Raw genomic sequence first — 21195 nt, forward strand, 5'->3', positions numbered from 1 at the left:
TGCTACTACTGCAAGTGGAGTAAAAGAAGCAGTACCATAATAAGAAAAACCACTTGCCTGTCGTGAGAGCAGGGGTCCGTGTGCATGTCTGCACACAGAGCAGGTCAACAGCCTCAAAAATACTGTCACTGTCATAATGTGGGGTTTTTTTTAAAGTGTGGCTTTAAAGCTCTGCTGGTTTTTAATTTCTCCATTACCTGAAAGTGCTTTCACTAGAGCTTATATTTGTGTGTTAATATGTGTAGGATTGTTGTTCAGAAATATGTACACTAACTTTATTAGTTACACTTGTTCAACTGCTCTTCAATGCATATATCTAATCAACCAATCACATGGCAGCAACTCGGTGCATTTGGATGTGTTGATATAATCCAGGAAACCTGCACAAGTTAAAACTGAGTGTCAAAATGGGGAATAGAGGTGGTTTAAGTGGTTGGTGCTGCCAGATGAACTCTTGTATTTTAGGAACTGCTGATCTACTGGGATTGTCACACAAACAACAATCTCTAGGATTTACAGAAAATGGTCTACAAAAGAAAAGATTTAATGAGCAGTGATTCCCTGGGTGAAAAGTCTTTGTTGGTGTCAGAGGAGAACGGCCTTTTTGCTTTGAACTGACAGGAAGGCTTAAATAATGACTTGTTTCACTCTTTGTATTCAGAATAGCATCTCTGAATTTGCAACACATCAAATGATGCAGATGGTGTACAGCAGCAGAAGACCACGCCGAGTGTCACTACTGTCAGCTAAAAACAGGAAACAGAGGCTACAAATTCACATGGATTTGGACATTAGAAGACGGAAAAAACGTTGACTGGTCTGATGAGTGTCGATTTCTCCTGCAACATTGCTGGGGTCAGAATTTGGCATAAACAACACGAAAGCAACCAGTTCATGCTGCTGGTGGTGGTGCAATCGAGTGGGAGATATTTTTTTTAGCACACGTTGGGCCCCTTAGTACCAACTGACCCATCTTCTGATGGCCGCTTCCAGCAGAATAACACACAGTGTCACACAGCGCAAATCATTGGAAAGTGCTTTCTTGAACATGACAGTGAGTTCACGGCACTCAAATGGCCTCCACAGTCACTGATTTCAATCAAACGGAGCTCCTTTGGGATGTGATGGAACGAGAGATTCACATCGTGGATGTGCAGCCGACAAATCTGCAGCAGCTGTGTGATGCTGTCATATCAATATGGATCAAAATCTCTGTGGAGCATTTCCAGCATCTTGTTGAATCTCTGCCATGAAGAATTAAAGCAGTTCTGAAAGTAAAACTGGGTCCAAACATGTACTTGCAAGGGGTAACTAATAAAGTGGCCATTAAGTTATATGCAGTATTTTTTTTAACTTAGGGCTCACTTGCAAGCAAGATCTTGATCGCAATGAAACTTAATTAAATAAATAAAATAAAAATACATTTGCATATCCTCCTAGTAAAACAAACCACTTTGTGTAGGATCAAGACTTTTTTGCGCATGTTTGTGTGAACATATGGAGCTGTGCTTAACCTTTATTCCTTCCTGTCCACCTGACTATCCGCTTGTCTGTTCCTTCCCACAGATAAGACACCAGCAAGCTGAGCCCAGCAGAAGGTTGACTCAGATACCCACAGTCACAAGCAGTCTTCTGGCTCATATGTGAATGGCAAACATGCACACACACGCACACACACACACACACCTTTTGGCCTGTAATAGTATAAACAGGTTTGAGAAGGAGACACTTCCTACTCAGTGTCCTTGTCATAATCAGCAGCTGTTCCCCCTCTGCCAGCCAAAACATACATATGTAAGTGCCTGCACACAGACAGTGGGGAGGGAGGTGTCACCAAATGGCACGGTCTACGGATAACGGGGGTGTGGGTGGAGGGTAATCACCTAATGGAGCTTTATGCACCGATCTCCTTTGCAGCACACACATACACTCATAAACACCGCTTCATTATCATAACAGCTACAGAGGGGGCACTGCCCTGTCTAAGCTGTGTACCACCTATGGTGATCGGATCAGACTCTACAAGGAGAGCAACTTAATTTCAGCACATCTGTACTTATTGGGTGCGGGGTGGAATGGATACTGGCCACCTTTGCTAAAAAATTTTTTTTGAAAAGTCAATGATCATATCGCTTCGATGCCCCTTAACTTACTGGCCAAATAATTAAGAAAAGTAAAAGCAGAAGGTAGACAACCTGTCCACTATCAAACATGGCCATGGCTGGCTTTTTCAACGATGGCTGTGAACCTAATTGTAACCAAGTGACAAACTTCACTTTGTACGTTGAGGTTAAAAAAAAAAAGGCTAAATACCATTTTCAGGTATACGATTGTTCCTGGCTAACAGAGGCCCCTTCAGACTGAATTTCTCCATCATTTCAAAGTGAGGACTGTCAATCAGACATGTGTTACTTTCACTGTAACGATCCTCAGTAGTGTCATCTATGAAATCTCACAAACGACAGGACTCCATCTGACCTATAATGCACAAGGTCAGATTTGTCAAACCTCGGCACCTTAATTCTGATACCAAATTTATGACTGAGGATTTCAAATTTTGTACTTTTTGATGGAAATGGATCCATAAACTTTAGTAAATGGATCAGTCAACTATAACTGACAGCTCAACTGTCTGTAGTCAAATATATAATCAGTCATTTTCTGTTAGATATGAATCGATGCTGTCTTCATGAAGGGATTAATTTAACCGACACAGGGAGTGCAATTATTTCCCTATTGTTTGGTTTCTTCTGTTTGGTGCAGCAGGTATGGAATACAGTGGTCCCTCGCTATATCGCGGTTCACTTTTCATGGCCTCACTGTTTCGCGGATTTTTTTGGGTGCAATTTTGCACCATTTTCAATCAATCTTGTGCCGTGTCTCCTGTACAATACAGAATGCGTCCAGCTTGTCAAATTTACATAAATCTTTGCTAGCAGAAGACAACAAACACAACAGTGTTGACGTCAAAGGATTATAAGGCGCATTAAGTGAAACCAAACAGTCAGATAGGTCAAACTATACTCAACTCATTCTTCTTGCTTGATCTACTTCCGTACCATTGATTCATTAATGTTGAATTCTCTGGCAGCTGCTCTATTCCCATGTTCTGGACCTGAAATCAGGGTTTGATCATTGGTTTCATTCTATAATACTGGACTTGGTTTGAACTTTGAGAGCGTTTAAACAAGAGAGAAACGTGTGAAAATGTCGATGCCTGTCTGAGAAAGTGTAGGAAGTGTGTAGTGAGGGGTCTTACAGCCTTAAAACATCTATAATAATTGTAAAAAATAAAGTTCGCAACTTCGCGGATTTCACCTGTCGCGGGTTATTTTTAGAACGTAACTCCAGCGATAAACGAAGGAACACTGTAAACCCAGGGGAACTATTTCTGGAAACAAGTGGCAACAAGGCTTTGTCAGCACTCAGATTGAACGTCATTATTCTGAACTGTTATAATGTGTGGAAGTTCCTTCCAGGAAGTTTGTTTTTTGGGGGGATTTTTTGTCAGTGAGTGAGCAAAAGCAACATACAAAAAGGTATATGGCGAGGTCAGTGTGCGCCTCCGTCAACTAAAAGTGCACAACGTTTGTATTCGGTTGCATTTAGGCACCATCTTTGCCTTCTGAACAAAAACTACATTCGTCTCTAAAGAAGGCAGTTTGGACAAAGTGAGACTGTGAGAGAGGTTAGAAAGCAGTCATTTCTTTATTTTGCTGTGCTCTAAATCAATCATTTCTGTCAGTGAGCTGCGAATATCAAGACAAGACACATGAGCACAGCTGTTATCTTGTGCACGCCAAGCTCTTAATAGGATAGTGTTCAGATGTGCCGTGCTGAAAGTGATGTGTAAATGTTCGTAACATACTCTTCCAGAAATGTATTTAGGGTGTGCATTCAGTGAAGAAGCCGCCACGTTCAGATAGTGTCAAATTAACCGAAATGACTGCACGTTCTTACAGCAAAAACATTGAAGTCCTCTGACTTTGAACTTTACTACATTCTAATAAGCACGATCAAAAACGTATTCACTCACTACCACAGTATCTGCTTCAGGGTCTACACAGCCCATCACCAACAAAACTAGATCACTCTCCTCTTCATTCAAGAAACACTCCCTGTAATTCTTTCCATTTTCTCCATGTTCCTCTAGCATCACAGTTAGAGGTTTCATAGGCAGATAAGCTCATGAACTCCGTGACCTCCCAGTCATCATCCTGAAATGTTTAATATCCCTCTTCCACTATACCCTCAGACTCCACATTCCTCCCTGCAGCAACTCCCCCAGCTCCTGACTCCAAAACCAGCCCACTGCCATTTTCTCGTAGCATTGCAACACTCAACATTAGTCAGCATTCCTTGTAAACACTTGGGAAGATATTTGCACTGACAATTTTGTTGTCAGTGCTTTGAATTGAATTGAATATTGAATTGAATTTAGTTTGTCAGGCTTCCAGTGTTGTCTACCTTACGGCTGCACTGAAAACTACTGATACTAGCTGAAGTTTTGTATATGCCCCCCCCCCTAGTTTCACTATATTAAAGTTGCTAAAACCTTACTGATAAATTCCTAACTTGGTAAGCAGATAAAATTTCAGGGCTTGTTATTTGAGTTGCTCTTGAACCTTTTCTTGAATGATGCAGTGTTCAAAAGTTGTTTCTAACGCTTTTAAATCAGCTATTTTGATCGTGTAAAGATCTGGATTGCACATGCATGTTTCTGTTGGCAAGTAAAAGTAAAAGAAACCTTCATAATTCTTGAGCATCTGAAGTTTTATGTATTTACAAAACAAGTGAATGATGACTACTTTAGTGACCTTAGTAATAATCAGAATTTCGCAGAATCGGGTTTATCAGCAATCAAGGGCATAATGTTACACGTGCACGTCTTTCAAACCACAATCAATAGATGACAGCAACTAGCCACAACCCTCGCTGTGACCTTGGCCTGCCCACTTTGTCTAAACTGTCACTCGGCTCACAGCAGATCAATATCAGACTGCCTCCTTTTGTGCCATTGTCCCATTATCCAGACTGAACTGGGGTGTTCAAGGTTCATATTTTGGTTCAATGACGAGGAGAACAATAATGTTTAATGCTGTCATACATGTGACATACCAAAGAAAGAAAAAAAAATATCAGACTTTACACAAGATGACTAACAATAACTGTCTTTCACAAATACATGGCCTAAGAATTTACATGTAATCTCATTACTTATCAAACAAAACATGCATACAGTACACTTTATTATTTACTGCTCTAAAACAAAAAACTGATATAATGATGCTCACAAACTAACTTCAAGCACAGCTAACACTAGTGCCAGAGAAATCCAAGCAGCTCATCCATATTTAATTGATGGTAGACTATTTTGAGGGATCATCTCCCCAAAGCAACCAAGTAGCCAAAAAAGTTGGGACACTGTGTGGAGACTGGATCAAATGATTTATAATAATGTATAAATCACTCATGTTTTAATTGGAAAAAAAGAATCTTTTTGGAGAAAAAACCCAACTGTTTGAGTCACATTTTGACAGAGCCATATTTAATAACATTTATTAATCACCTCTTTGAGAGTATGCATGGTGAACTTAACTGTTGACGAGGCAGTCTTTCACAGCATGGTGAACACTTCCACACCTTCACCTCTAAAAAGCTCAACCTTGTATAAGACACTAACCAATTATTGTTACTGACCTGTTGCTTATTAATGTCATCAGCTGTAAAATATCCAAATATCTGCTGTTTTGATCATGTCTGCATCACACTCTATCCCTAATATCCTCTGCATGTCCTCCTTCACCGCATCCATGAGTCTTCTCTGCGGTCTTCCTCTACTCTTCCCTGGCAGTTTCCTCTTCAACATCCTTTTTCCAGTGTATCCAGTACTCTGTTCTGAGCGTGTCTGAACCATCTCAGCCTTGCGTCTCTAACTTTATCCTCAAACTGCTCAACCTGAGCTGTCCCTCTGATATACTCATTTCTAATCTTTTCCCTCCATCATCTCCAAACCACACATCATAGCAGGTCTCACGACCATCTTGTGAACCTTCTTTTTTCGCTCTTGCTGCCATCCTTCTGTCACAAATCGCCACTAGCACTCATCTCCACCCTGCCTGCACTCTCTTCTTTACCCCTCCTTGTGGACTGTCCATTGCTTTGGATGGTTGACCCCAGGTATTTAAAACTCTTCTACCCTCACCACCTCTGCTTGTTGCGACTTCACTGTTCCACCCATCTCCCTCTCATTCACACACACACACAGCTACATGTTTTCTACCGACGTTCATTACTCTTCTCTCCAGAGCATGCCTCCATCTCTCCAGGCTCTCATCCACCTGCTCTCTCCTCTCACTACAGATCACAGTGTCGTCTGTGAGCATCATAGTCCATGGAGACTCCTGCCTGGCTTCATCTGTCAACCTGTCCATCACCACTGCAAACAAGAAGGGGCTCAGAGACGATCCCTGACGTAATCCCACCCCACCTTGAATCAGTCTGTCACTCCTGCCCCAGACCTCACCACTGTCTCGGTATCCTTGTACATCTGAAGTGTCATCTTTGGGGGATTTTTATAAACCACTACATTCAGTTTTAATTATATTTAGTGTAGTTTTTTTTTCTCTAACTTTACTGGATACAAGGTTGGACACATGGTTTAGCAACATTTGAGAAGTCAGTGGATAATATCTCAGTTAGATTTGAGAGTACAATGACATAAGAGCATGACAACAAGTATTCTTCACTGAAACATATTCCACAACACTATGAAGGACAGAAGTCTATAAGGACTTAAACCTTAATGAATTATAGTAGGAGACAGAAGACCTAACATAGGAGATGTTCTAGTGCTCAGTAGCTGGGCAACAACTGAGTCAGATGACAGTCAGTGACAAAGTAAAAGACATAAAAGTAATCTTAGCCATATTTTCTTAACACAATGGCATTAAGGCAGATGAAAAAGAAGTAGAAGGAGGCTCTACAGGCATGCACACAGCTTCTAAAAATAGCCACGTGTGATAAATCTGTTTATTTCCTACACTTGCATTCCCCCAGAGCAACAGAGGACCCTGGGCACATATCCCCCCAGGCCGAGGCCGGGCCTTTCATTTTGGTGGTGACCTACATTTAATTCCTTCCACAAGGACAACGCAGGGCTTGACTCCGTGGATGACTTTGTCATCATAGCTGGGAGCTGGGAAGTCGCCCTCCGTGACATCTTTATTTGATTCAGTTTGATGCTTTAGTTTGGCAATAATCATTAGGGCATCTTCAGCTCGCTTAAATCTTTAAGCTGTCATGGTTTAAAAAGAGGCAAAAGAACCAGGCTGAAATATACTTCTTTGATATTACTATCAGCTGGTCTTTTAACTCTTAACCCCTTGGACCCCTAACTTGGAGTAACCCTTGAGCTTTTTTCCAAAAGCAGTTTCAGTCATATTTCAGACCTATGGTCTCTGCCTCTGCAGCTACCCTTGGAAAAACTCTGAAACTATTCTAATGATCATTAAATCACGTCTTTACTGATATAGCAGTAAAGGGTATGGGAGGGTCTTCAAATGTTGTCCTTAAGGGGGAAAGATTTACAGCAAGGTGGTTCGTAGTGCGAATCTCTGGGTTTGAGCCTTTCTAGATGATGGTGATGATGAAGGTCACCATGGAAATAAGAGGTTCAACTAAAAAAAAAAAAAAAAAAGCAGTGACCCAGGTCAGGGTATCCAAATAACATCATCATAATAGTTCTAACCTTGAAAAACTGGTCCAAACAATTACTGTGTACCTGACATTTGAATTAAAAGACTTTTCAGTCAAGCCTGTCCAAACTGCACTTCTTTATGAATTCTTTCACATCCAAAACAAATTACTGGCGCACATGTGCCGACTTTTTAAACATGTTTTTGCACGTGATCAATACCTGCCTAATCTGCAACAGCCACACCAGAGAGCATTTCACAGAAGTTATTTTGTCACTGCTGATGACGTAACAGCATTGTTAAAAAAGCAACATGAACTGGGTTAATGCACACATGTCACACTGTATGGTTATAATTAGCAATAGTGTGCAGACTGCAGCAATTTCTGTATACAACATTTGCAGGATCTATCTAAAACCATAATGTATTTGATTACACACACGCACCCTTTCGAAATAAAATAATTTTTGATCAGTCTTTTTTTATTCAGTGCAATTGTTTAGCTATCAGATATATCAATAAAGGATACTGTGCCACACACAGGCACAGAGGAGTGTATTTGCAGGCTGTAGCAGTTCAGGTGAGAGGTTTAGGAAGCATGCACAAGGTTCTTTCATGTAGAGATAACATGAAAAAATACATTTAATGATTTTTTTTGTATGGAGTCATTTTAAAAACTGACAGCATGATTTTTGCATTTTTGGTTGTTGTTTTGTTTTTGTTTTCTTTTTTTGTTTTTTTACTGCAAACTGTCAAATTGACTCCAACTAATCTGTATTGGTGCTGAAAATAATTTATCAGTTTTGTAATGGAGCACTTCAGGGTATGCCCACACTATATATATATATAGACACGCTATATCAACAGAATGACCAGTATGACCTAAAAAACAAATGTCATTAAACATCGAGGTTCAGAGAAACAACATACAAGGTGAGGTAGAAAACATTGCAATTCATAGATTAGAGGGTTTCTGGATTTAGAAATAAAAGCAGCATATTAAAACAATCATTGTTTGTTTCAACACTTTCACCACTGAAGTGATCAGTGCTGTGAGTGAAAAGTAGGCCATCATAAATGTGTTTGGCAATGATTCATTATCATAATTGTTCTATTAATAGAGCCAGCTGTTCTTATTCGGCTTGTGTGCTGGCATTCAGGTCACTCAGGACAGGAGTTATTTGAAACAGTGCATTTTAAGTGGTCTGTGACTGACACGGAGACAATGGCACCACTCCTAAACTCTGACAGCATATTTGGACAAAATGTTGTTTTTCTACAAGTGATAAGACACACACACAGACACAATACAAGGCACAATGTATGCCAGGTTGTATGTATGAGCTAGGGTAGAACAGAAGCTGTTATCTGCATAAGTTGGTTAAAACTTTCATGACACGACCCGGTGGATAGTCCGCAGGGACTTGTGATGTTCACTCCCTCTGCTTCCATTCCCCCCATCACTCCTTTCTGCTTCCATCACTTCTCCAGTTCATTGATTAAGACCACAGGCTCCACCCAGTCTCTGATCTGCTCATTTGTGATTTCTCTGTCTCCAGTACGCTTGGCAGTTTTAACAGCAGCTTGTGTGGTCGGGCAAAACTCTTCCCGTTTCGGGTTTGAATGGTGGAGAACTGTGGTTCTCCTCAAGTCTCACACCGAGTCCAACCGTAGGCCCAAATCCTGTTTTGCTGCTCTAATGTTGATGATGTCATACAATCCAGAAGTATAATTACAGCTTAATTCCTTTTGGCTACAGCACTTATGTAAATGACCAGTGATACCAAAATCCAGATGTGAAGGACAAAGAGGATTCGCTTATATTTTGCGTCGAGTAAAAGAGAAGACATTGTTTGTGCCTGGCTACTGAGAATAATACACTGCATGCTACTAATATTAACTCTTTCCCTATCAGATGACTGCTAGATGTAACCTTTCTGTCTCTTTTCTCAACAGAGTGGTCATATTTCATGGCTGCTTCACAAGTTAGTGAGGGTGATATCTACATATACAGTTTACTAGGGCTTTGGAAAAACCTATAACCTATTCTAATGGTCGTCAAACCACAACTTTATTGATATATAGCAGGGGTAGGGAACTCCAGGCTTCGAGAGCCGGTGTCCTGCAGGTTTTAGATGTGTCCTTGATCTAACACAGCTGATTCAAACGGCTAAATGACCTCCTCAACATGTCTTGAAGTTCTCGACAGGCCTGGTAATGAACTAATCATTTGATTCAGGTGTGTTAACCCAGGGTGAGATCTAAAACCTGCAGGACACCGGCCCTCGAGGCCTGAAGTTCCCCACCCCTGATGTATAGTTATGTGCCAAAACTTGGGGGAGGTTGCCAGATGTCATCTTTATGGGGGTAACAGTTAACACTAAAAGGCATTCTGGTTAAAAATCTACACCAAACATTTCAGAGTTTGGTCATTTTTTTTAGTCATAGTATGCTAGCAGCTGCAAATGAAGTCTTGACATCATCTAGCAGCAATAAATAGCAGGTTAGAGAGGTCATGCAAGCACATGTCCTTAAAACTCGATACACCAGGATCTTTTAAAAACATCTTCATAGTCAAATATCATTGTCTTGAGGTCACATGAGGCTGATTTTATGTAGCCATCCCCAGAGACAAAAGGCTTTATACCAGGGGTGGGCAACTCCAGGCCTCGAGGGCCGGTGTCCTGCAGGTTTGAGATCTCACCCTGGGTTAACACACCTGAATCAAATGATTAGTCCATTACCAGCCTCTGGAGAACTACAAGAAGTGTTGTGGACGTAATTTAGCCATTTGAATCAGCTGTGTTGGATCAAGGACACATCTAAAACCTGCAGGACACCGGCTCTCGAGGCCTGGAGTTGCCCACCCCTGCTTTATATGTAGCCCTCTGTACTAGTCTCCAACTCTTCCAATTAACTAGACACGGCACCTAACACATAAACCTATGGGACACAAAGTGCCTGGTGTGTTCTTATGTTATAACTGTGTCAATATCCAGACAATTTATTTTTTAGTCAAACTCATTACAAAAATTCCATAATTGTAATAAAAAAGAAAAACTTATTTTGGAAAGTATTTACGCATTTCGCTTTTGGTAGATTAAACACAAGACAAGAATAAAGAGGCGGGGCACCACACACACAAGGCAATTATAGCCTAGTTTTCTGGGTTTTTTCCTTCAAACTGGCCACATTTTGTTGATTCACTGTGGTTTATTAGAGCATCTGCTTTGATTAAATAGGTGCCAATTTAAAGAATACTGTATGTAGCTGGTGGAAAACGACAAGGAAGCAGCACGGATTATGGGCCTGCCTCAGAAATCTGGCTACAGTCTTAGACCCAACTGTTGTGCAGAAGCTATTACAAAAGCATTTCCCTCAGTCTCCACAATAAACATGCTCTCATGTCAAAGCTAGCCGGCTAGTCCACATTTTCCAAGAAGATACTGAGGCATGTCTTCATGGATAATTTTCAAGACACGCACAACCGCATGCACAAGCACAAGCACACACACACACACACACACACACACACACACACAAGTGGAGGGGTAGCAGACTGTCGCTATAGTCCAAAACCAAAACAGAGCCATCCACCATCTTGGCCAGAGCAAGCCTGCCAGTGTTTTTTTCCCTTCTTTTTTCTCTTCCCCTTTTGGTGTAAGAATGCACGCACGCACACACACACACACACACACACAAATGCAGGAGGGGTCACAAGCTGACTGGGGTTTGTCACCACGGCAGGGGGATGAGGCCATCTGTCTCAGTAAAGGGTTAATCCAACCAAAAGCACAAACCACAAATTCCAGCATTTTCCAATCCTCACGTTTCTGGTTACATTACATCTTTTTTGTTTGTTTGTTTTGTTTTGCTTTTTATTTTTTGGCTTTTTTAGGTTTGAGGAGAGGAGCAGTTGCAGCCCATTGTCCAGGCTTTCAAACAACCCCAACACCCCAAACAATCTCCCTTATGTGGTGATGATGGGCAAACAAATATTAAAAGGGGCCATTTTTGTTGGGGTTTTTCTATACCTATAGTTGCTTTTCATTTGCGATTGAGTGATTTGAGTCAGGGGAGGTAGTTTTCGCCACTCTGGCTGGCTGAAAGAGGCATGCAAATAAGAGACAACGCACACAAACATACAAATACACACACCACAATGAGTTTACAGCAGGATTTCTCTTGACCTGCTATGTTCTCCATTCCTTCCCTTTATAAGAAATTCATTCAGCCCCATATGATTCCCATACAGATAGATGAGGACCAGGTTAAAAGGAGAGAGCTAATAAAATCCACTGCCAGTAGTGCAGCGTGAAGCTAAATCAGGCAGAAACCTGCCTGAAAATGCCCCCGCGCACACACTCACAGCCGGCCTTTGTCTTTTTTTATTCCACCCATAAAGAAAAAAAGCACCATGGGCTAGCTACTACCTACAGCAACATGAAAATGGAAAAGAAAGGCTCTAAAACGATCCATTTAGAGGGGCGGGGTGGGAGGAGGGATGGGGATGGGGAGGGGGTCATCCAGACATGAGATCGAAGAAAAGAAAAAAAAGAAAAGAAAAGAAAGGTTGGGGGGGGGAGAAAGAGGAAGGATGAAAGAAAGGCAAAAGCTAACCGTAGCATCCCAGAAGCTCCAGGCAGACAAACATACAGGCGGCAGTTTGCTGCTGGAGGTAATGGCTTCCAATGATCACACATGTCAACAGATCACACAGCCTTAACAGAGCCATCACAGGGCTGAAGAGCTTCCACCACAAACACACACACTGTACATTCACAAACAGGAAGTGACACTTTGCACAAACACACACACACGGGGGCAGCGAGTCGGGCCACAGACAAAAATACACACAGACACGAGCATACCTGAGACAGACAGACACAGACACACACAGCTTCCGTTTGACCACAACACATCAGCCTCCATTACTGCCAGCGATGTGCCTCCATCTCCCTCGCTCTGCTCCTCATACCTTCCGCCTGATGCACAGCCATCCCCATCGCCTGCCTCTCCATCCCTCTCTCCATCCCAACCCCCAACCATTAAATCACAGCAACCCTCAGTGTCTCTTTTGCAAAGAGAAAACAAATCAAAATACCTCAATCAGGGAGCCTTTGAGGGGGGGGGGGGCTTCTGCTGCTTCCACTACAGTCCACAGAACAACACCACGTCAACAGGAGACAGGAGGAGGAAAAAAAAATCCAATCAGGTGTAGATGAGGAATGAGGAGGAGGGGGGGGAACAACCCAAAAAACAAACAGTGCAGCTCCACAGTTCCTTCTCCTTTCCACCTTCTCCTTCCTTCTCCTGTGTGTCTGTCCTCTGTCCAGCTTTGGCTTTGTGATGCTAAGCTAACGAGAGCTAAGCTAAGCAGCATCCACACACTGGCTTATAATGCGCTCCCGTCTCATACCCACACACACCAGCGCTGAGCTGAGCTTCAGTCTCTCTCTCGCTGACTGAGCCCCGCTGTTTCCCGTCTCGCAGGCACCCACATGCACCCGCCCACTTCCCCCTGCTCCCTCCCCTTCTCTTGGCTATTCACCCCTATTCTTTCTTGTTCTCATAGATCCCATCGGATCCCAACGACACCTCTTGTTCCACTGCTCCTCTCAGGACACTGATGTTCTTATACACACAAACGCGTACGCTTGCTCTGGCTGTTGAACAAGTTCCTGGCAAGTCATCCTTGACCGACATGTGACGAGGAACCTTTTGCAGCAATGTTGAAAAATAAAGATGTGGAGTTATGGGGTGAGATGAGAGCTGGCCACAGAGGAATGGACTGAAGTGAGACTGGAGCTGCGTAAATTTACATGTCAAACACAAAAGAAGGAGCTAAATAGCCCAATTCCTACACTGCCGATATTTATAGAGGTTACAAGTCTGCTAGATAAATTGGCAAACTCTAACACAACTAATCAACCGGGATAACTGCAGAACAATCCCAAAAGAATGAGTTCAAAGGTCCTTCATGTGAGAGTCAAGCTGAAATATGGACAAACAAGAAAAAACATCTTTAAACTTTCCAAGTGGAAGAAGCTGTTACGTTGTGCTTTGTTGTTAAGGAAGGGGGCTGGGAAATGCAGTGCAAAGATATACAATGGAGTAGGGTCAAAGGTCACATGAAATTTGCATGCATGGAAATCTCACTTTATTTTGAGTGTGGTGTTGATAGACTGCAGAGCTCAAAAGTTTAATTTTAAAATGTAACAAAGGAGCAACTGCCATCAGGAAAAGTAATTCACTGCTGGACACTGGAATTTTAGCACTAATATTAGCATTTAATCTACAAGGTGTAATACTTCTTATGCTCCAAGGGATCTATCACAAATCTCCTGTATGGCAGCAATCCTTTGATCTGATAATGGTGTTGTAAAAAAAAACCCAAAAAACATTTTGCCTATTCGGCAGTTACTGTTTCCTGCACAGTTGGCTTCATCTACCTGCAGCATGCTGGGAACCCCCCATTTTAAGTGTGCTCCAACTAATACAGAGATGCTGTTTTGTGACCTAGAGCCCTACCCCTGTGGTTTAAAAAAAAAAAAAAGTCAGCAAAAACAGAAAATAAACCTGTACAACAACAATGTTCCTATGTCTGCATGAAGCTATACCCAGCAGCTGGTTAGCTAAGCCTTGCAGCAGTATTTGAAATGCGCAGACACAAATGTACTGTTGGTTTTGGCTACAGTTTCCTCCTCTTCCCAGTTGTCGGGCTAAGCTAACTGTCCCCTGGTTCTATAGCTTAACTTCAGACATAAAGAGATAAATGTATTTCAGAAGATTATTTTAATTCGCAGATGTCAGCGGGTGTGGTGTGGATGGACTACTGAGATAATGCCAAGTATAGTTCTGTCTCAGTACAAAAGTTGCACTCAAGTATGGCCATGGCGTCAGGTGTTTGGAGTCCAGCGGGTGGCAAACTTGGCTTTGAGAGATGGTTTAATTCAACAAAGAACTGGTTTAACAGGAAGGATGTGTTGTTGAAAAGACATGTTCAAATACACTTAGGAAAGCTTCCCTTACATAGTGCGTGACAGATACCAGACACACGGATCATTTGACTGACATGCATCCTCTTCTCAGTTGACGAAGAAAAAAAAAAAAAAATAGCCTCAAGTTTAGATCTAGATCTTGTTTTTACCTTGTAGTGCCTTACTTGACTTTGTTGGCTGCTTAGAGAGGGCACCGTCACTCTCAGAGCTTTGTGCATTTCTTTTGCTTTGTTGAGGTACCACTGTGTGATTGCATCTCCGGCTGCAATTTTTTAAACCATGACTAGAGAGGCGGCTTGTGCGTCCCCTGTTGACACAGACGAAAACCCGCTCGTACTGGACAGGACAGTGAGCTCTGATCCAGCCACAGGTTATACATCTAAATGCTTATTCATGTTTATGTTAGCTTGACTAGCTAGCTAGAATCAACACTGATTTGAGTGTGTTTGTCCCCCAATCTCTCCATCCCCTCTCTCTTTTCTGTTCTCTGCCCATCCCCCCCCTTCTTGCCCTCCTCCCACACCCAAACTCCACCCTACCCCCATCTCGATCCCCACAGCTTCAGCCCACACCTCCCTCCAAGCCGTCCTCTTAGCCTATATACGGGTCGTCCAATCGTCTGCACTGCTAGTCCCGCAATTCATCATCACACACACACACAGACAGACACACGCACGTGAACACAGACTTGTGCAAACCCTTTCCATTTGAGGAGCGATCCCCAAGCCATCAGCATCACAACAACTACAGCAGACAATACTGCTTACTTGCCTTGATGCAGGCGAGATCAGAGCTCCCTTTTCAAGGCTTGTCGACACAGAACGGTGAGATTTAAAAATCAGGTATTAAACCCACAGAGCAACCGTCTTCTTCTTGCTACTGCTCCGATCGTTGTAACTGGCAGGGAGGAAAAAAGAAAAGAGGAAGACAAAGACTGATACAGAGGGAGAACGGGAGCAGCAGTGGCAGCGGGAGGACGAGAGGCAGTGGTGTCATGAGTTGGGGGGGTCAGGAATGAGGAGGAGGAGGATAGAGGGAGTGGAGGGTCGGTGGGGATAATGGGAGACTGGGAATGTTTGACGTACAGATGGGATGACCACAAGGGAAGCAGACAAATGCCTCGGCAGATGGGGGAGGGTGGGAGTGCTGTGCTTCAAATATTAACAGGGTTATAGGGTCAGCTGACTTTTTTGGACATGCGAGTGAGGAAACTAGTTTATGAACAAATGACAACAAATCAGACAGTTTAAGAGAGCTGCCTAAAGGTGGAAAATTCTCTTGCACTTCTTGTTAGTCATTTCTCCAACCATGTTTTAAAAGTTAATTTTTATCTGGTTTTTACCCCTTAACTATATAATTAGTCCAATTCCACTGTGCCTTTTTAAAACTGCTGCTTGGATGGTAAAATAGCCTCCAATCATTTTTCTATGAAGCGAGTGTGTCTAACCATTTTTTCTGAAACTGAGTATTAGGACATTTACACCAGCTGCTTTTGTTTTTTTTAATAAAGCTACATTCAAGTTTAAGATATAGTGAAGTTGCGTATGGACAGCAGGCAGCAAACACGCACTGAAAACTGTTTGTTGCGTACACGTGCTGCTAGTGGTTGTTTAGGGAACCAGTGTGTGTGATATTTTTGCCGATTTCCAGAATAAATCTTGAATGAATTTCTTTACCTTGCTAAGAACCAAAGCAAAACCTGTTTTTCCATGTTTTTTCTATAATGCACTGACTTTGGAACGACGTCACTCCCGAGTTCCGACATTGGAGCGCTGAAGAATCTGGATCCTGGCGTTTTTCTCGTCTCCCTCACCCTGAACCAGTCGCAGCAGATAGCTGCCCCTTCATGAGCTTTCCTGTTAAAACGGAGTTCTTCCTTCCCACCATCGCCAAGTGCTTCCTCACAGCGGGCCACCTGATTGCTGCAGTTTCTCTCCATTTATTGTACAGTGTACCTTACAATGTAAAGAACCTTGAGGCGACTGTTGCTGTGATTTGGTGCTATATAAATAAAACTGAACTGAGCTAAATGTCAAGCAGCTCACAGGTAATACACGGATTTTGACCTATAACGCTCTGACAGTCAAAGTGACAGGAGGACTATAAAAGTGTAGAAAGGTTGATTAAGCTGCGTTACAATTTTTGCCAAATTACACCAGACCTCTCTCTCCTTCTGTTTGCTCAAAAATCACACGAGCACAGGAACATGTGAAAGCGCCTTGATCAGGGATTCGACCATTATAAACAAAGATAAACACTGACCTCACACAACTGCAGGTCAAACGCAAACACACCCATTTCACACACACGTGCTCTTTGCTGCGGCTGTGATGGGCGTAAGGATACATTTAGTCACTGCCCCATGCAACATGACCTCAAATAACACAAAGAAAATATTAAGCTGTTGCAAAGCATCTCTGAATTCAATGTTCTGGTAAAAGATGGACTCTCCTCTACGAGCCAAGACAACGAAAACTTTAGAGTCCTATTAAACATGTGGCCCGGAGAACACCTTCATGCACCGTTTGCTGCCAACAGCAGCGAGGTTTTTACTGGTGTGCCTCGGACCACTCCGTAATTAAAACGGCCAGCCCCTCCCACCATCTACCAGTGTCTAGATGACATATGGCAGTGGAGGTAATGCAGACAAAGTCAGATAGTAATTTGTGTGAGAGACCATGAATAAACTAATTAAAGAAAGCCAGCTGATAAGAACCATGAACATTTTCATCCTTCGGCAGATCCTTTTCAAATCCAATTCCAAAAAAATGAACTTAAAATCTAATATGGCGAGGACATGGAGATCATTTAGCTGTTGAATAACGCTGATGAACACTTTAATTGAAATTTGCATACTGTGGATTTTAATTTATACTAAAAAAAAAAAAACACAAGCAAAGTTTTTATTGTGGAAATTGTGAAATTATGTAATATTGCTATTGTGAGACTGATGGATATTACTAAAGATCACTATATCACTGCACCACAGAGTAGAGACACTTGCAGACAAGCCAATCATTTATGCAGTTTTGCTCTTTCCCCCTCTCTTATTATAAGTCAGTCATTCTGTAACCACGATAAGTAGGGATTTCCAACTCGAGCAGCAGGATAATGATTCACTATCCTCTGATTGGTCCAACTGGACCACTTTCAATGTTATGTGCAATTCAAGGTTAAGTCAAAATTGGCATCAGGCATCAATCTACTCTAGGAATATCATCCATCTATAAGAATGCTATTATGGCGTTTATACAATAACACCACATCATTAGCACCAACACTGTATTCGAGTGTTTTTTTTCTTGGAGCAGAGAAGAATGAAACTTCAAATGTCTAATTCCACTTTGAAGCAGTAGATATGAGAGAAATATGCAGCATTAGAAAATAAATGTGCTTTCAAATAGCTGCTGGCTGCTATATCAACACTAAGAAAAAACACATCAAAGACACCAGGCCTCTATTCCTGGATTATCCAACCAGAGAAGATAATGGTTAGTGATAGAGGGATGCTGATAAAGCTACTGGTACTATATTTACTGCCTTTATTGATCCAGTGGTCATGAGATACTACTAGGCTATTCGTTGTCTTATATGCTGGTAAAAAGAAGACAACTCTACTTTTTTTAGGTTTGCGAAGACATGTTGTCTCTCATCCAAGAGGCTTCTTAAGTAAAAAACAAAAAGGTGAACAGAGGTGGTGGCTTATGATACCAGGTATCAGACACCTACAATGCAGTCTTGAGATCCCTTCCCAGGTTCCCTTAACTCCAACACTCACACCTAACCTCAATGGATCTCAATGATAGGGTGGGGCAAGGCCCTACAGTGGTTTCACCTTTAACCCCTGGTCATACTAATGCCTTTTTCACACCGTAGCTTATGTGAGGACTCAGATGATCAATAGGTCAGGACCACCTCCAAAGACCACAATCCCCACCAGGGGTTAAGGCTGCATTCCAGAAACCACAGAACTCAGATGTTGGAACTTGGGAGTGACGCCACTCCTGAGTTAGCATGTTCCCAAAAATGTGAAGAAAAACACGAAAAACAAGGTAGAACAATCCAGTTATTACTAGTAGTTCAGCAAAACACTTGTTTTTTGCCTGGTCAGTGCTCTGAGTATGGCTTATTTAGTGAGTCACAAATACACAACAGTGGCATTACAGAGAAGTTTTATGTTCAGTGCCGCCATCTTGGACTGTTAACTCTGGGCTGCTCCAACTTTCTGAGTAGGACATCTGAGTTGAGAGGGTGTTCCTACTGGGAGCAGGAAAAATCCAACTTTCAACTTATTCAGGAACACACCATAAATGTGCGAATAAGTGAAGAATATTCTTGGATGAGCAGTAAAACATCTTCACAAACTTAAAGAAGTCCAGCATCCTCCTCTTTTCAAGCTCTCGAAAAAAAAACAATGACCCTACACAGACTAGACTCGCCATTGTGGAAACAGCAGATATTTTTTCCCTTGATCTAAATGGACAGTACTTGACAGGATGGGTGGTGCGTGCAGCGTGCCTAGCTTTGTGTCGACTAGTCGATTATTAGTTTGGAAAGAAGGCAGAAGAGCGGGATGAACAGAAACGTTGTGTGGTTAAACAGATGAAGCCATGAATAAGGTTTATCAGGAAGAGGATATGAAGCAATCAGTCCTGCTAATTGCACGGCCAATATTGGTCTAAAGACAAACAATCAGGCTTAATTAGAAACAGCGGTAAAGGGTCTGTGTGAGGCAAGCAAACTCATTCATACATGGATCTAAAACTAATGAAGCCTGGATGTGAGACGGTGGTGTGCACTGACCTAAACGAAGAGTTTTCTGATTTTGTTTGGATGCTTACACAACACTGTCCCATAGTAACGGTAATACGCTACTGCTTAAAGAGTATTTAGGGATGGTTAATCATGTTCTTTAAGAATATTGTTGCTGATGTGAGGAAGAGGAAGAGCACTGGATAAATGACTGATGGTCACGTTCCCTAGCATCTACTGTACACTTGGACAGACTTTGATGTATGCGTTTGTATGATTCCTTTAATTATGTGTTTTGATGCAAGTCTCATATATTTCTTGAATGCATACAAACTGTGAAAGAGACAAGAAGGATTCAGCAAAAGACATGTCATGGACTCACAAGGCACGGCGTGACGGTAGAGGTTGTCTCTGATGGTCTGCTGCAGTTCGTGGTCAGGCGAGGACTTCTGGAAGCGCTGGCTCAGATACTGCTTCAGGTCCTTGGTCAGCTTGCTTCCTGTGATTGTGAACACAAATGTATCAAAACAAATGAAGTAAAAAGCAGGCCAGCACACACAAAAACATCACAAGAGCCAAAATGACACTGTTAATCCACAGCGGAGCGTCAAATGACCACACCGCTTGGCTCCAGTGAAAAGAAATACACAGGTCTATCCTGTAACTACAGTAAAGCTTGATGCTGAGCGAGTGCACAGCCGTGAATTGTACACTTGCCATCGTCACTGAGAGGGGGTAGCTGGCTGCAGACGCTCGCTCCACCAGGCCAGGACTAGCCAAATCTAAGACTGCTAGCACCATGGCTAACACAGAAGCAGCCCTCCTACCGTTTAGCCATCTGCACCTCAGACACACATTAGGCAACTGAAGGGCAGTATGTGTGTGTGTGTGTGTTTGCTCTGAATCTGTGCCTGTGTGTGGTTATTACAGATACTGTCCACGTTAGTGGCAGTTCCACACGTGTTTAAACGTATCACAAGCAGTCTGAGATCATAACAGAGAAAAAGAGGCGAGATGTCTTACACTCAATTTATACTCGATGGCAATTTCATGATTCAATTTCAAGACTCCTTCAGGCAACAACAAACATCTTATTCTCTTCATTAGTGTATGTCCCATTATTCATTATACAAATGATGTATCTCCCATCTTTGCATGGCTGCTGAGACCATTTTTGGTTGTCTTGGGCAAACAACCAGTCATAAAAGGCCCTGGTTTCTGTTTCCATGGAAACTGTGTGTACGTGTGTGTATATGTCTGTACATGCGTGCCGGTGTGTGTGTTTAATAAGATGATTGAGATTGTTAGCAAAGTACAGAAGAGCATTCTGCATTGGTTAGCAGAAAATATTGTTTTTGTTTTTAATTATATGACCCTACAATGGAAGCACAACATGCACAGGCTCAGGTATGGTGTGTCTGCCTTTTATTTGATTGTGACCAAATATTTTGTCTGTGATGCATGATAATATACATGAAGAAGCACAAAGTAGATGCAGAAACATATGGGCAAATTATCAAATTGTGGTTTGGAAGCAGTCGGGTAATTAAAATGTCATCATAGAACACATTTAACTGTTGTTCCTCTGAATTTGTAGTTTTTTTCTCATCTTCATTTTTCTATTTTAAATAAAAAGATCAAATGTTATATTTTTCTTAATTTCTAAAAAAAAAAGCATCCGTAGATCACATTTTTTATCGCAAGGTTCCTTACTAGGAGTTAATCCAGCTTCGTATATTGAAATG

At 42.0% G+C, this 21195-nt stretch overlaps 1 protein-coding gene across 36 annotated transcripts in view; it reads right to left on the reverse strand.

The window, feature by feature from the left end:
* The window catches only part of magi1b (membrane associated guanylate kinase, WW and PDZ domain containing 1b), a 135577-nt gene that overhangs the window by 60093 nt on the left and 54289 nt on the right, over positions 1 to 21195 (reverse strand). For all 36 annotated transcript variants that reach the window (XM_019358702.2, XM_019358693.2, XM_019358694.2 and 33 more), the window contains exon 2: positions 19833 to 19949. In XM_019358702.2, coding sequence (XP_019214247.1) covers positions 19833 to 19949 — 117 coding nt within the window. The remainder of the gene's footprint in view (positions 1 to 19832; positions 19950 to 21195) is intronic.

The sequence above is a fragment of the Oreochromis niloticus genome, linkage group LG5 (assembly GCF_001858045.2).
Source record: "Oreochromis niloticus isolate F11D_XX linkage group LG5, O_niloticus_UMD_NMBU, whole genome shotgun sequence".
Taxonomy (NCBI): domain Eukaryota; kingdom Metazoa; phylum Chordata; class Actinopteri; order Cichliformes; family Cichlidae; genus Oreochromis; species Oreochromis niloticus.